The 15,482-nt window shown below is 38.0% G+C and overlaps 1 protein-coding gene across 3 annotated transcripts in view; it reads right to left on the reverse strand.

Annotated features, from left to right (window-relative positions):
* Tpp2 (tripeptidyl peptidase 2) overlaps positions 1–15,482 on the reverse strand; it is a 61,098-nt gene that overhangs the window by 8,173 nt on the left and 37,443 nt on the right. For 2 of the 3 annotated variants that reach the window (XM_038315260.2, XM_038315262.1), the window contains exons 18-26: positions 14,435–14,551; positions 14,137–14,237; positions 13,116–13,212; positions 12,014–12,151; positions 10,230–10,474; positions 9,937–10,015; positions 7,915–7,953; positions 2,579–2,730; positions 531–627 (exon numbers count right to left, since the gene is read on the reverse strand). In XM_038315260.2, coding sequence (XP_038171188.1) covers positions 531–627; positions 2,579–2,730; positions 7,915–7,953; positions 9,937–10,015; positions 10,230–10,474; positions 12,014–12,151; positions 13,116–13,212; positions 14,137–14,237; positions 14,435–14,551 — 1,065 coding nt within the window. The remainder of the gene's footprint in view (positions 1–530; positions 628–2,578; positions 2,731–7,914; positions 7,954–9,936; positions 10,016–10,229; positions 10,475–12,013; positions 12,152–13,115; positions 13,213–14,136; positions 14,238–14,434; positions 14,552–15,482) is intronic. The other variant, XM_038315261.2, reaches the window with a different exon arrangement.

Here is a 15,482-nt window from a genome sequence, read left to right on the forward strand (position 1 = left end):
AAACAAGACCACGGTCAGGACTCAAACTACAACCGTCATGGGTGGCTTCTGAGAGGCCTCCTTTAAGCACTCCATTCGAGTGCACTCTAAACCTTCATGAGTTTCGCCAGGTCACAGCTGGCGTGTCCCTACTTCCACTAACAGTAATATGAGATGGCCCATAGTCCATGTTAGACAATCTGGAATCATCATAAAATCTTTAGAAGCAAAGTAGTTACTGAGGTATTTAGATTTCCAGCTGTCCAAGACAACTCATCTGTAAGACCAAAAATCAGACCTTATGCTTTTTCCTGTGCTACAATTTTATCGGCCAATCAAATACCGTAGTTTCATGGTTTCTACCCATGCACACTGCCATCAGTCAGTAGTGGCCAGCTCTTAGAACTACTTTAACAACACATCCGATTGCAGGAGACTCACTTTCAGTAGGCAGGAAGACAAGACAGAGAGAGATGCACCTTTATTCAAAAATACAAACTTTTAGATACTATTATGCAAAAAACGAATTAAAAAAAATGAGTATATCCAACCTTTTCAGCATCCAATTGGTGAAGCCGTGCAACATACAGAGGAAGGTAAGCAGGGTATGTTTCTTTCAATTCATTGTAAATGTCACTAGAATCAAGCCTAAGAGAGACAAATTAGTGATTTTTAATGAAAAGCACGTTTCTTTAAAACAAAAATTTTAAATATTGCTTCAGAGTCCTAGACATTAAAATACTTTATAATTATTAATAAGGACTAGTTACAGAGAACATACCTACCTCAACAGAAATGTGAATGTACACGTGTGTGAAAAGCCATCATGCAATCTCAGAGTTATTTCTCAGCACTCCGTCTCACTAGATCTGAAACTTGCTGGCCAGGCTGGGTCATCTGGCTCGTAAGCCCTAAGAATAACATCTGTTTGCACTTTCTCAGCACGAGGATCACAACTCGTTGTTAGTGCACCCACTCTAACGTGGGTTCTGAGGACTGAATTTGGGTCTCTACAGGCTGGTGAAACATGAACGTGGGTTCTGAGGACTGAATTTGGGTCTCTACAGGCTGGTGAAACATGAACTTTATTGAGCTATCTTCCCATCCACCACATTTTACAAATATTCCTGATTAGAAGCTTCTGTTTGTGGTTTCCTTTAGAACCACTTCCGGAGGTTTGGGAGGTTTCTCTTAAACAAAACTGTTCACCAGTTTCACTGGATGGCAGACTCAGGAAGGGCTTCTCAGGCTCTTATGAGAGAAGCCTACCTTTGCAACTCTGAAGAAACTGTGTTGTCTGCTAGTTACAGCATTCTAAGTCAGTCAAAGGCAGACATGGCTGACTCACGTCTGGGAAGACACCCTCAGTTTAAACAGAACAGCATAGATGAATATGAACTGATGCTGGAATGGTTTAGTCCTTGGGGACTCTGTTCACATTATAAAGGCTTTTGTTCCCTCCTAGGCCACATATCCACAAGGATTTATACATGACGTCTGCTAGGGAGGAGTCCTCCAGAAAACCAGCAAAAGAAAGCTAAAATGGGAAAAACCAAACAACTGATTTAACCACATAGAACAAAGTTTTCAGTGTACATTGTGAGCTAAAGGCCCAGGGATAACTAAGGGAAACCAGCTGCTAAGTAAGCTTTCATGTTAAAAAGTTTAACATGAATAATAATAACACTAATAAATAACATGGTAATGATAATAACATGGTAATAAAAGCCTAACATTCTGACGAAGAATGGGCAAAGCACATGTCCAGCTCAAACAACAGCTAACACCTACCAGCTCACCCGCCAACAGCAGCAGCTTCAGTCAACATGTCTAGACATTACATTCGTAGCAGAAACCATTTGAGAAACATAGCAAGGGAACTTTAAAGACATCTAAATTAACAATTAGATTATACTATCTCAGAGAAGTTTTAAAATCTCTCCATTAGGCCGGGTGTGCTGGTATAAGACTGCTATTCCAGCCTTTGGGAGGCAGAGGCAGGATGATCAGGAATTCAAGATCATTCTTGCCCAACTAGAGAATTAAGGCCAGCCTGGGATAAATGAAACACTGTCTCAAAAACATTAAAACCCAACAGATAAGAAAACAAAGTTAAAGCTGTATATATATATATCACATCACCAAAGTATAGAGAAAAATTTTAAACACATATTCTAAATAAATCATTAAATATATTATACTGTATTCATAGGACAATAAATTATAGTCACTAAAAATAGAACTCTAAACTATGAAATGACACAGGAAGTGCCCAACACTAAAATTAACTGGAAAAGTAAGACACATAACCATTCACACTGCTACATGCTCAAACAGAGAGAGCAGATAAAGGGAATGGTGAATTCTGGAGAGAAGAAAAAGTTACTTTTTCTTTCTTTATGCCCTTCAATAAAATTCTCTTTGGGGCAAATTAAAATAAAAAAATTACATATTTCATTGGAAAAATATAAAGTATAAATGCAGAAAAAAGTTTACAACCCTGCAATCCTATCATGCAGCCAACAGTTGTGAATATAGTCTACACTATACACCAGCGGAGAAAGACTCAGAGGACCGGAATCCACAGAAAACAACCTACTTTGTCATCCACTGAATTTTAAGATCTCGCAATGCTTCAGTGAACTCTTCTTTCAGATCTTTCTCCTTCTCTGAGTCCTTTTCTTTGTCTTTGCTGCCATTCTTCGTCTTTGTTGGTGGAGGGATTAGATAGTAGTGCACAGGGATCACATCCTAGGAAGGCGAGAGAAAGGCTTAGCTTCATAGGCTTCACTTCCCACACTTCAGAACCCTTGTGATGGGGGTTGTGCCCGAGCTGTAGTACACCGTATTCCAGATCCGAAGGGTCTAAAACCACCAAAATACCAATCCACATACTGGATCCCCTTCTGCCCCACAAACTTCAAAAGTACTGAGGTTTTTATCCATTCCTTTAAAGTAAAAAGGTGAGAACTCTATCAGTGTCTCTAGCCTTCTCAGTTGAACTTGATACAATAAGGACAGTGTACCTGCCCTTTCACAATTCAATCTGCTCAGAGGAGTAAAGCTAAAACTAAAGAATTGTTTTTCTCCTTGTAAGAGGACAGAGCAGAGAAGTATCATTCCTGCACTTACAAATACATGCTCTACCAAGAGTTAGTCAGACAATAAACACAAGTAAGCAGTTTCTGATAGTGACACATAACACACATGAAAATAAACAAAGGACAGTGACTCAGGTAAGACAGGGAAACCATGCAAACAAAGCCGTTATGGAAAAGTCAGTGAATCTAAATAACAAACATGAATGAATCTCACTAACCTAAGAGAGGAAGAAGCACCCTCTAACCCAGGGATTAGCATCTGAAGTGGAAGTTGAACAAGTAACACAAATCTGAACCAGTCCATGGCAGCAGTTACGTAAACTGATAAAGTGGGGTACATATATGCTGAGTAGAGCTTGGTGGAACATGGCAAAAATTAAAGATCCCATTTTAAATATATAGAGAATTTTATCAACTATCTTAAGACTTTTGCTTTTTAATGACTTCAATATATTAAATTTGGGCTTACATTTTTATTTTTATAATACTTGATGTTATAAGTCTTGGGAACAGACCACAGAATGGAAAACTAGAGGTAGAAAAATAAGTCAGAAAATAAGCCTAGGAATTCCTACATTGTATAGAACTGAATAATATGGTGTAGAAACAAGAGAAAATGAACAGATTCGAGATAGTCTTTGAAGACAGAGCCAACAATGTTTGCCAATAGTGCATAAAGTCAGGACATGAGTAAGATCAGCAGGGGTAAGAGATGAGAAGAGAATAGATTTTCTACTCCTGCTTTGCCCAAAGATGCTCTAAGACTGGGACAAAACAAAAGGGATGTAGGGTTCTGAAAACCCTGAGGACGAGCACAGAGAATGAGAGGCCAGGGACGGCAGGATGACTGACAGTGCAGGGCTCGGTACTGAGCCAGGGACGGCAGGATGACTGACAGTGCAGGGCTCGGTGCTGAGCATGGCGGCCTGAGCGTGGTTCCTGGGCCACCCTGTGGAAGGAGAGAGCTGACTGCTGCTAGATGTACACACATAGACACACACACACACACACACACACACACACACGCACGCACGCACACCCAGACACGCACCCAGACACGCACACGCACACATGCACACACACCACTTCCCACACAAAATAAGTGAATTAAAAAAATGTGATAGACTGCTAATCCAGATTAAGAAGGGAATGACCAGAAAAATTGGCTGCAAGGAGCCTGTTGATAACCTTGCCAACAGTAGTGTCCTGGGACAAAGATCAAAGAAGAGGCAGAGAACAGGGAAATAAGCCTACAGTTCTTTGAGACAAGTTCTGCTTTGAGAAGAGTAGAGTAATATATCTTAAATTTATCTATGACATATAAATCTATCCTACAAAAATACACTGCTTGGGAAATGTAACCAAATAGCCAAACTTAGTTTCTGGCAACAAACTGACTGTCCTTAATTAAGCCATTTTTACTAAGTCCACTTTTCAAATTCTATCTATTTTCAGGTTTATACTGAACTGCTGCTAAGTTATTATCTCCACTCATCTTAAGTTTCTAATATTGAAACAAATTTATCTTGCCAAAAGGACATATACTGCTCTCCCACATTATTTCAGAAATAACATGAGTCAAAAGTATTTTAAAATCCTACACCCCCAAATAGGACTGTTAGGTCTATGCACTGTGTCACCATTTCCATGTTAACGAGATTCTGACACTCAGGATTCTGGGGTATATGGTGATGCAGCAGTGTGTGAGGCATTACTGGTCTGGCTCTACTGTCACTTCAACACACAATATTAACCACTATCTCTTCATGGCTCTTTTAAAGCACAGAAAGACAGAAATGAGGAAGCCATAGAAATCCATCTGCAGCACGTTATACTGTCTGAGTTAAGGGAGTCAAAGCAAAGCCTACTGCTGGGCTTGCTCTTTTAGGATGCTGCAACTTATCAATTTCTTTTCCCTCAACACCAACCCTGCTTGTATTTTTGAGACTGGTCTTGCAATGGGAGCCAGGCTGGCTCTGAAATCATTTTGTATCAGAGTCCTTCCTCTCAACCCCTGACAACGCTGGATTATGGGCAGGCTCCACCATGCTCAGCTTTCTTCTCCACTGTTTGCAGGTCACTTTCCTGGGTGGGCATTGCCCTGTATAAAGCAAAAGGGTATTTGAAAAAGCTGAGCCAAAACCCTAGCAACAAATTCTCATTGAAACAGCTCCAGTGTAGTGTGTTTAGCAAAACTGTCCAAGAAGTAAAGATAAAAGGAGTCTCCAATATCTATGTAAATATGGTTATATTGCTTTGGAATCAAGTTCTTCTGTGTGTTACACAGACTGTGGATCATCACTTGCCTGACAGTCCGATTCATTCTAACTGCACTGTGTACCGTTTAGCTTCCCAGGCTGGAAAGAAAGAAACACTTCTAGGTAGAAAACCTGTTTTAGAAGACAATTTCTTCTCTGAATTTCAAAAGTAAGGCATTTGCCATTACTATTTTAGTACAGAAGACAGAAAATAGAATTTAATGTGAGTATGTGTTAATATACAATAAACAACACCTATAAAAACAAATACTCTTAGAGTAAACAAACTATCACTAAAAATGTAAGAGTAGGAAGTTTAGGATCTTAGAAAAAAATCAGTAACCACTACAATTACAATATTAGTAAGACCCTATAAAATACTTCATGACAAGAATTTTCTATTACTAAAATTATAAATGCAGTACTTTAAAACCCTAATCAAAAGGAAAATGGAGTTGTTTTAATTTGTGTCACTATGATCATATACTCTTTTTTAACAGCAATTTTTCCCCAACTCACTTTTTTTTCCGAGACAAGGTTTCTCTGTGCTCTGTGTAGCTTTAGAACCTGTCCTAGATCTCACTCTTTAGACCAGGCTGGCCCTTGAACTCACAGAGACCCACTGCCTGGGCCTCCCGAGTGCTGGGATTAAAGGCATGCGCCACCACCGCCCAGCTCCAACTCACTTGTTAAGGAACTAATGTAAAGTTAATTTAATAGCAATGATTTTGTACCTTAAATCATGAATAATTGTGATCATGTTTTAATAAGAATAGTCAAGAAGAATATTCATAGTAGAAAAGTAATAAAGAGTTCTCAATAGGAGAAATTTAGTATTAAACCTGAAAAAAATTCTAAGCTATCCTTAAAGTATTTCAATAACGTTCAAACTGAAGAATATTTTTCAGAAACTTAATGTTACCCATAAAATCAGTAACTGCTCAGTGAACAACATAATACAGCATCATTTAGATCTGGTTCAAGGGCTCAGTTTCTTGAGTGCTTAATGTATTAATTTAGTTACTAAATTAAAAGCTTTATGCAAGTTCAACTATTTTAAAGATTAATAGCATTGATGCCATTTGTGATTTATTAAAAGTATCTAATTACATTGTAAGTGTAAGTTTTTCTCTTTGTAACTTTATAGGTCTTTTATACAAGAGCTGTAATGTGCCAGGTACTTGTACTGATAGGAAGGAATGGGCAGAAGTAACTGGAGTTCCCACATTGGTTACCCAAGCTTTAGTCAGCCTCCAGGAAAAACATTCTCATGCTTCAGTATTATCTCTCACAACGTGCACAACCTTAGCCCAACAAAACTGTGCAGAACAACTAAAAAAAACCTCTAAGTGTGGAAGAAAAGCAATGCTTAACCTCTGTTTGATATATATTTTCTGTTTTAGTGAGTTCCTAGGAAACCTTTTCAAGCTATCTTTGTGGCAACTCAAAGAAACACACATCGATACATAAAATAAGATTTTTTTTAAATGATGGGTTATGATCCATTAATTATGTTTAGATGGTATCCAAACAGGTCAAAACATCCATTTGAGAAATACTGGTCTTCAGGTCCTTAACTAGAAGATTCTTCATGGTGCACCAGGGCTTAACAGATAAATACACAACAAGGGCATTTTGGAAGACATTTCAGTACTTTAAAGCACAACTGATTATCTGGTAGGAATACTTCTTACATAGAGACCACTGAGATGCTAACAGTGTCAGTGGCTCTTCCTCAAATGTGTCCCTTTCTCTGTACTTCTAACAGAAATCTTTAAGTTAAATGTGGCTCCAGCAGTCAATACAGACTCTCATATTCTACAGGAAACCAAGTAGAACCATGCACAGCATCAAATATGTCTGCATTTTTATGACAGACTTCATGTTTAGTTAGACATTCTTATTTGTTATTTTCACTTTTTTAAAAATCCTTTTTGTGTCTGTTCTTCCATAACCAGGATAGATGTAAAAGCAGGGACTAGTTTATCAACAAAACCATATTTTTAAATATGGCTTTTAGATTTTAATAGGCTTTTTACACTTTTCTTACATTTTAAAATGTGTGTGTGTGTGCAGGCAAGTGTCATGGTACATACACAAAGGTTAGATGACAACTTTCCATCATGAGTCCTAGAGATTAGGCTCAGGTTGTCAGATTTGTCAGCGGGTACCTTTAGCTACTGAGCCATGTAGCCACCCCTAGATTTAAAAAAAAGTCATTAATTACTTTGTTCTCTATTGCTATATTATCACATTCATTTCTTTATGGTTTTGGATATGCAAAACTTCAAACTTTTTAACTTAACATCCTATCTATAACAAGAAATATGAAGCAATAAAACTGTCTATACCACTGGAAAAATAGGGGTTATGATTCGCAAAACCTTTTATAGGAAAGCACTATGCCAATACTGCTCGTGGGTATTAACTCACAGAACTATACTGCAGATTGTAAAGAAAAGAAACTAAGAAAAAGATTCTTTAAAAATAAAGATTTATAATAGTGAGAGAAAAAAGTTTAACTACTATGTAAATAACGCTTTAAGATATCATTTTTAAGAACTGACAATCAGTACCTTTTTAAATTTTCCTTGTCGTTTTGCTGCAGACTGCCCCTGGGAGTTAGAACGACATTCTGTAAGAAAACATGCATAATCTACACAGGATGGAGATACCACCTCTGCCTAATTTTCTTCCAATTTAACATTTCATTTGTACTCGTCACAGTACTCAGAAGGATCAGAGCTGTGACCACAATGGCATGCTTAAAGGAAAGCAATACTGCCATACCAACTTCTAAAAATAAAAATGCACTCAAATATGCCATTTTCAGCTTCTTATTTAAAAAGTTTTGTGATCAAACTGCATTAGTATTAAAACATTTAAAAAAAACATTTAAGATTAGCTGACAGTCTGCAGATTCTGACTGTATACAGGAGGTCATGACCATCACATAAGCCTATGGAATTCTCTAAAAAACAAAACAAAAACCTGCAGCGCTTAGGGCTATAATGAAAGGCAAAGTGAAGTAAAATAACACTTTCTTTCCAACTACCAGAATGTAAGAAGTGTAAAATGCTGAGGAAAGTTTAAATGAAAAATTCAATGGTGATTACACTAACTCAATAACTTTAGATTATTGCTGTCTTCTTATAAACGACTTTTCTAACTATAGTTAGCTAGGTAAAGTCACATCCATGTACTTATAATTTCAAAATTGTCTCTAAGGGTATAGTCAGGAAGTATTATTTTCTGAACTGTTGTAAGAATACTTCTATCAATAACTCTCTTTTGTTATACTTTCCATGAGAAGTAGACTTCTAAGATGAGCCATCTATTATCTGGTTGAAAAATCCAGTTGCAGTCCCACAGAAGGAGCTAAATAGTAAATCTACAGTAAGATCTGAGGATTCCTTCCTTCCTTCCTTCCTTCCTCCCTTCCTTCCTTCCTTCCTTCCTTTTCGTCAAGACAGGGTTTATCTGTGTATGCCTGGTTGTCCTGGAACTCACTCTGTAGACGACACTGGCCTTGAGCTCAGAGGCTCACCTGTCTCTGCCTCCTGAGTGCTGGGATTAAAAGCGTGCACAACAACACCTGGTTATGAGGATTTCTTGAATCAGTTCAAGAACAAAGTCCAGGATCCAGTGCAGGCTGCCTTCCAATGGCCCCGCGCTGTGCATGTGTAAGGAGCACAATGAGACTAAGGCACAACCTTTTCTAAGCACAAACTCCCCAAATGAAGCTTCAGAGCTGTGAATAGATGGCCTTGATTGAGTGATGACAAGCAATACAAATAAATTTCAAGATAAATGAGATGAGCTCATCTGACAACAACGTGTACAGACCCTAGTATTAGGTTAAACAGACTTGCATAGTTTGGTTTGAACTAACGCTAATGAGAAATGCAAAGATGTAAGAATGACAACTCTAACTGGGTTTACAACAAATGACCCTTAGGCCATAAAGGTGACAGATCCACATAAACATCATTCTGTGTGACAAATCTGTAATGAAAACAGATGGGAAAACCTGAAACAAATGCCCATAAGGCTGAAATAGCAGTTATCTCTAAATTAGAAACAAAAAGCATCTTTTTAAAACTATAAAACACAGTACCAAAAGAAACATTACATCTGACCACATAATTATACAAGATCTCAACAAGTCTGCACAAACATGAAAGCCAATATCCATTGGCAAAAATTCCTCAGATTGGTTTTTATAAACAGCTGAAGAGAATCTGACTCATTCCAATCTCTACAATATGTTGATCAAAACTGTAAGGTATGCTGTAATTTTACATTTATTTCAGCCAATAATGACCTGGATCTCAGGAAGATTGGGTACTGAGTCAGAATAGGTTCAGGACATGAGGTATAGGCTTGTGGGAAAGAATATAAACTGTTTTTCAATGACACATTTAAACAGACACCAAATATTAATTCACCTTCACTAATAGCTCAAGAAAAAGAAAAGAAACAATTACCCTGCGCCCCCCTGATGTCTCCTTTACCCATCTGAAGCGTGCCTTTTAAGGCCATCTTCAAAGAGACGGGCAAGGTTAACAGGTACTTTCAGTTAGAACACTAGTACTTACAGCTTTCTTCCCAAGCTCAGTCTTTGACAGTGTCAAGGAGCCTGCAAGGTAGCATCCGGGTCCTGCCCCCTTAGGTATTCTAATGAGAAAATTAAAAAGGGAAAAAGCAACAAAAGAAAAAGTTTCACAAAAATACTTAGAGGAAAACCATCAAAATAGTTCCACACTGAAATATCTCTCATGTACAAATTTTCAAAAATAAAACTGAAAACTAACTTCAGACTAAAATGCTAGTAATCTATAAATTTAGACTAACATGAACCACAACGTAACTCGTCAACACCATCACTTACTTATCGTCAGGTAAGGAAGTAACAAAGAATGGCTGGTTATATTTAGGTGGTAACGTCAAACTGCTTGATTTCTTCTTTCCTAGAAGTGCAAGGCTATGATTTTCATGAATATCTAAGCTCAAAGTATTAGACAACCTATGAGAAACAATAAACGGAAGATCTTTAAGACGATCCAAATCACTGATTTGCTCATGACGAATCTGTAGTCGAATTGTATAATCTCCTTTCTCCAGTTTCAAAGAATACTAAAAAAGAAAATATTTGGAAAAAGTAAGTTCAATAAAATGACAATAAAAGGATAAAAGAGACATTTCCATTTATAGAATGTGCACAAGGTACAAAACATTATTATACAAAAATGTCTAGGGTGCTAGTGAGCACGCAGGATCAGGAATATCAAGAGGCTTGCCTAGAGTCACACAGAGAGTAAAGAATGAAGGAGCTCAGGCAAGGTCTGACCCTAGTGATCTCATTCTTTCCACCACAGGATAGCCACACACTCACATAACCAATATTTATACATGATTAAGAAAAGCAGTATTTTTGTTCATGGGTCATCAGAAACACAAATAGTCAAAAGTGAAACTGAGTGGCTGCAGATTTTCTAAAACACACATTCATGTACATACAAACTTTGAATTTTAACTGTGAAGTGTCACATCTCTTTATGACAATCAGGGGAAACAGAGAGGCAACAGAAATGAAGGGATAGAAAGCTACATTCGGCCATGCTAACATGTTCATGGACTAGGGATGCTGTACTCTGCAGAAGCAGTATCTTCTGAGAAGACAGGAGAGGCAACTCAAGTATGCCTTGCAACATTCCATTCTATAGCGACAAGACTGCTGTTTGTCTGACGGAAGAACTGGGATAACTCCTTAAATGACCAAACACAACAACTTCCATCATTTTCACTATTGTGCAAAAAAAAAAAAAAAAAAAAAAAAAAAAAAATCACGAGCATTTCAGGAAAAATATCTCATTTCTTCAAATACAATTTGAGTTAGAGACAAAATTTCCAAGTAGTCACATGCCAAGATATTCTTTGTTTCCATTCAGTGGCTGTGGAAAGCACAGTGCCTGGCATGCAGTTCAATGCTCAGTAGTTTCAGAGCTGATGGCATTAATATACTGAAACCACCAGGTCAATGCCTTAGTAACCCCAGAGTTCCACTCAGACCTAGGACCACTTTACAGTCTCACACTCCTCATTCACGATCTCTCTTTAAATAGGCAGAAGCCGTGGGTAGGAGGGAGAAGTACAACAAAGAGCTATATTGGGACGGCAGGTCTAATCTCATGACAAAGTGCATACTGAGCTTGTGCAAAGTCCTGGCTGCAGTCCCTCCTCCTCCACTAAAAATACTCTGCTGGCAGTGTTTGTAAGCAACATCCTCTAGCGTACGGCAAAAAAGCTGTCAAGTCAGTCCCTTAATGACTAGCAGAGCAAAAGAGATTTCTTTTTTTTAACAGATTCTTTTTTTTCAAATATTTATGTATTTATTATGTATACAATATTCTGTCTGTGTGTGTGCCTGCAGGCCAGAAGAGGGCACCAGACTCATTACAGATGGTTGTAAGCCACCATGTGGTTGCTGGGAATTGAACTCAGGACCTTGGAAGAGCAGGCAATGCTCTTAACCTCTGAGCCATCTCTCCAGCTCCCAAAAGAGATTTCTGTAGGTGTAAAAAGACCAAGTGCAAATTACATCTTTAAAAACTTTTCAAGTGTTTTAACCTAACAAGAAATTTGGGATTCGTTCATTCTTTTAACAACTTATACCTGATGTGGATAGGCGTCGCCTGAGCCCATTTGTCTTTTGTTCTGGTCAAAAATAATCCAGAGCTGGCTGTCAAATTCTGACTCATATAACAATTCACAAAGAAGTGGACAACTAGGTGTTACTTCTCCACTCTTAGGCTATTAAGAAAAAAAGAACAATTACTTGTCATGGTTTATATATAATTTATAATACCATTATACTGTTTCATTAAAAAATATTCAAAATACATTTTTATGAACAATTTTTTCAAAGTACAGGACAGCTACCACCTTGGCATAAATGCATTAACTTTTGTGAACTGTAAAAATACAAACCCAACGCCTCTTCCTCCCCCCCACACACATACTCATTCCTAACAAATCTGTATAGTTCCAACATATATACTCTAATCTCTTTATAAAATTGGAATCTAACCCTAACCTACCATTCTGTAGCATGAAAACTAAATTTACATAATGTTTCAACAAAGTAAACATAAAATGAACTGAAATCTCATTCACTGTAAAAATCCCCTGGATCCAACATTTACAATGGTCTCAATTACTTTCACTACTGATTCTTCACAGAGGGCAATAGGCCAGGTGTTATCCATTGAGCATTGTTATAGTCAGGATATACAGTATCTCCCACATATGCAGAATGCTTGCTATCCAGCTGCTGATGCTGTGTTGTAGATGGTTGAAATTCTAGAAGGTAGGGCCTCGCTGAAGAAAGTTGGGTGGCAACAGGCATGCTCTAATTTTTAGTTTCTGGTCCCCTCCTCTCTGCTTCCTGTCCTCTGTGAGTTGAGCAGCCTCCGTTAAATGTTCCTGATGCCATTGTGTGTTACCTGACTACAGGCCCAGAAACAAAGAGGCCAAGGGAGCACAGGCTAAGCCCTCTCAAACAGTGTGGAAGAGTAACAACTCCTTCCTTTATACATTTTTATTCCTGCTGTTTGTCATATCGACCAAAAAAACCCCCAATAAATTATAAAAAAAAAAAAAACCAAAAACCAAAAAACTAAAGACTCAAAGATAGGAGATGTCTTTTCATCTGTGATTACATAGACGGTAAAATGGAAGTTTCCTGTACAGGTGTATTTTACTACAAAACACTTACCTGATGAAAGGTATATGTCAGAACCATCTCATAAAGTTGGCGATTATTTGGCAAAACATCTCTGGATCCTAAAGGTCTGGTTTTTGCAATTACTGGGCTGTAATAAGACAACTGCATCACTGAATTAATTCAAGACTTCATTTAGCAATACAGAGAAAGCAGTTAAGTATGCCAGCTGAGATTACTTTTGAAACTGCCTTTTTTAGTAAGCCATATATTTTAATTATTAATATGTACCCCATATTGACGAAATCGCTGCAATATTACAAAATTTATCATCAAAACCATTTGAAAATGTTACCCCAGAGCTCTTAGCATAGCCAATCCCAGCACGCGGGTGACTGCCCACAACGGTGAAAGAACAGCTCTGACCCAGACATTCCCCACCACCCTCACCTGCTGTGCTGCTGCACAAGTGCGGCACGGGCCACGCCACACGCCAAGGACAGAGCCAGCCCTGTCCTGAGGAGGTGACACTGCCAAGGTGTCAGCAGCAGAACACCAAGACTGCAGCTCCGCTTCCACAGGAGTTACGGCACACACACGCAGGACACAAACCTCTCCTACCAGCCAATGGGATTTTCTGATATTGAATTTTTACCAACAGTGAACCATGCGGTCACAAAATAAAAACGGGGCACTGTTAACTCGCTCTGCTTCAGTAGCTGAGATTAAACTGAGGTGGTGTGCATGGAGAGCGACCACTCCACAGTGGAGCAGACACAGGGTCTCACCAACTTCTCCAGGTTAGCCTTGGACTTGCTGCTCTCCTGTCTCAGTCTCAACTAATTATTTATGTCAACAACAGTGAGAGCAGCGCTGATGGCATCAGTGAGGGGAGAAAGCAATGCTGAGCCACCTTTTGGAAACCCAAGAGGATTCCTAGGCTGCAAAATCAAACTGGATTTTTTATCGCTATCAGCACATAGATAAAAAATTAGAAAGAAAACAAACAGAACACCCCCCAAACCTCACATTGTTAACATTCAGCTTTTGTAACTCTTAAAACAGTGATAGATACCGCAGTGTTTGGACCCAGCTCTTCAAAGTAATGCAAGGAGCTAGATCTTCATACTTTAAGGAGGACTGAACATCGAAACGATTGATTCCTTCAGATGCATGCTACAAAAGATATTTAAAAATTAATTTTTCAAACGTTAAGACAATACTTAGACTCTAATAAGTTTATGTAATGCAAATATTTAAATACTCATGGACGAATATATATATATTTATTTGATATTTGATTAGTTCCCTATTAAGGTTTACATCTACCACACAAATTACACTAAAAATGACAAGAATGTTATATTACTTACAATGTTTAACTGTGGCGCAGTACACACTATTCCATGGAATGATATGGTATAATCAATATTGACATCACTAAGACTTGCCCACCAACGAGCAATACAAAATTCAATTGCTTTTCCACCCTGCAAATAAAAACAAGAATGTTAAAGAATAAATCTGTTTTCTAATTCTTCATACCATCAAATATTACCTGTTTCAAAACAAAATTTTTATTTGCAGCAAGAAAACTAAAGATTTTATCATTTATGCTAGGCATTCAACAAATTATAATTGCACGGGTGGGTATAGACAAGGCATGTAAATAGTTAATAATCCAACATTTTTTAAATCATTAATAATTAAAAAACGTAGGACCAATTTAAAGATATTTACATTAATGATGAGAAAGAATATTATAAAATTTATAAAGCATCCTCAATAGGCATGAATGGATTTTGTTTTCACAGCCACCTGGCAACTGAAGTAGCAGGCTAGAGTCACATCGTCCTCTTATGGAAAAAACTGAAAAGTGTATTCTAGCACTGCTGTACTAGTACATTTAAAGAGATGAGTAAATGCTAACACTGCCCCACAGAAAAGTAACACAGACAGGAGAGAGCAGGAAGAGAACCAGACGAGCAAGTATAGCAAGCACAGCAGCACATTCTCTACCTACCATGAAGGAAGACCAGTCATGCCTAATAGGGTGAAAACAGACCTGACAACAGTTTTATCTGGAAATCAAACCACTTCACAGAGACACAACAGGAGGACATTAGTAAGATCACTGTAGAAAAGTCTCACATAAGGAAACAATCTGCAGGCTAATCTATGTGCTAACAATGCAAAATGAAGGTCCAGATATAAAGCAGCACATGTCTTCAACTTTTCTTTGAAGTATCTGAGTTCAAAGAGATAGGAATATTGGTTGGATACAGTTCAGTTACAGAGCACTTGCCTGAGATGCACAGACCTGGGTTCCATCATAGAACTTCAAGAAGGAGAGAGTAGAGGAGTAAAATTCATTTTGAAACACAGCTTACATTTTATTTATTGGCATAGATTCGCACTATG

This window comes from Arvicola amphibius, chromosome 18, assembly GCF_903992535.2.
Source record: "Arvicola amphibius chromosome 18, mArvAmp1.2, whole genome shotgun sequence".
Classification (NCBI taxonomy): domain Eukaryota; kingdom Metazoa; phylum Chordata; class Mammalia; order Rodentia; family Cricetidae; genus Arvicola; species Arvicola amphibius.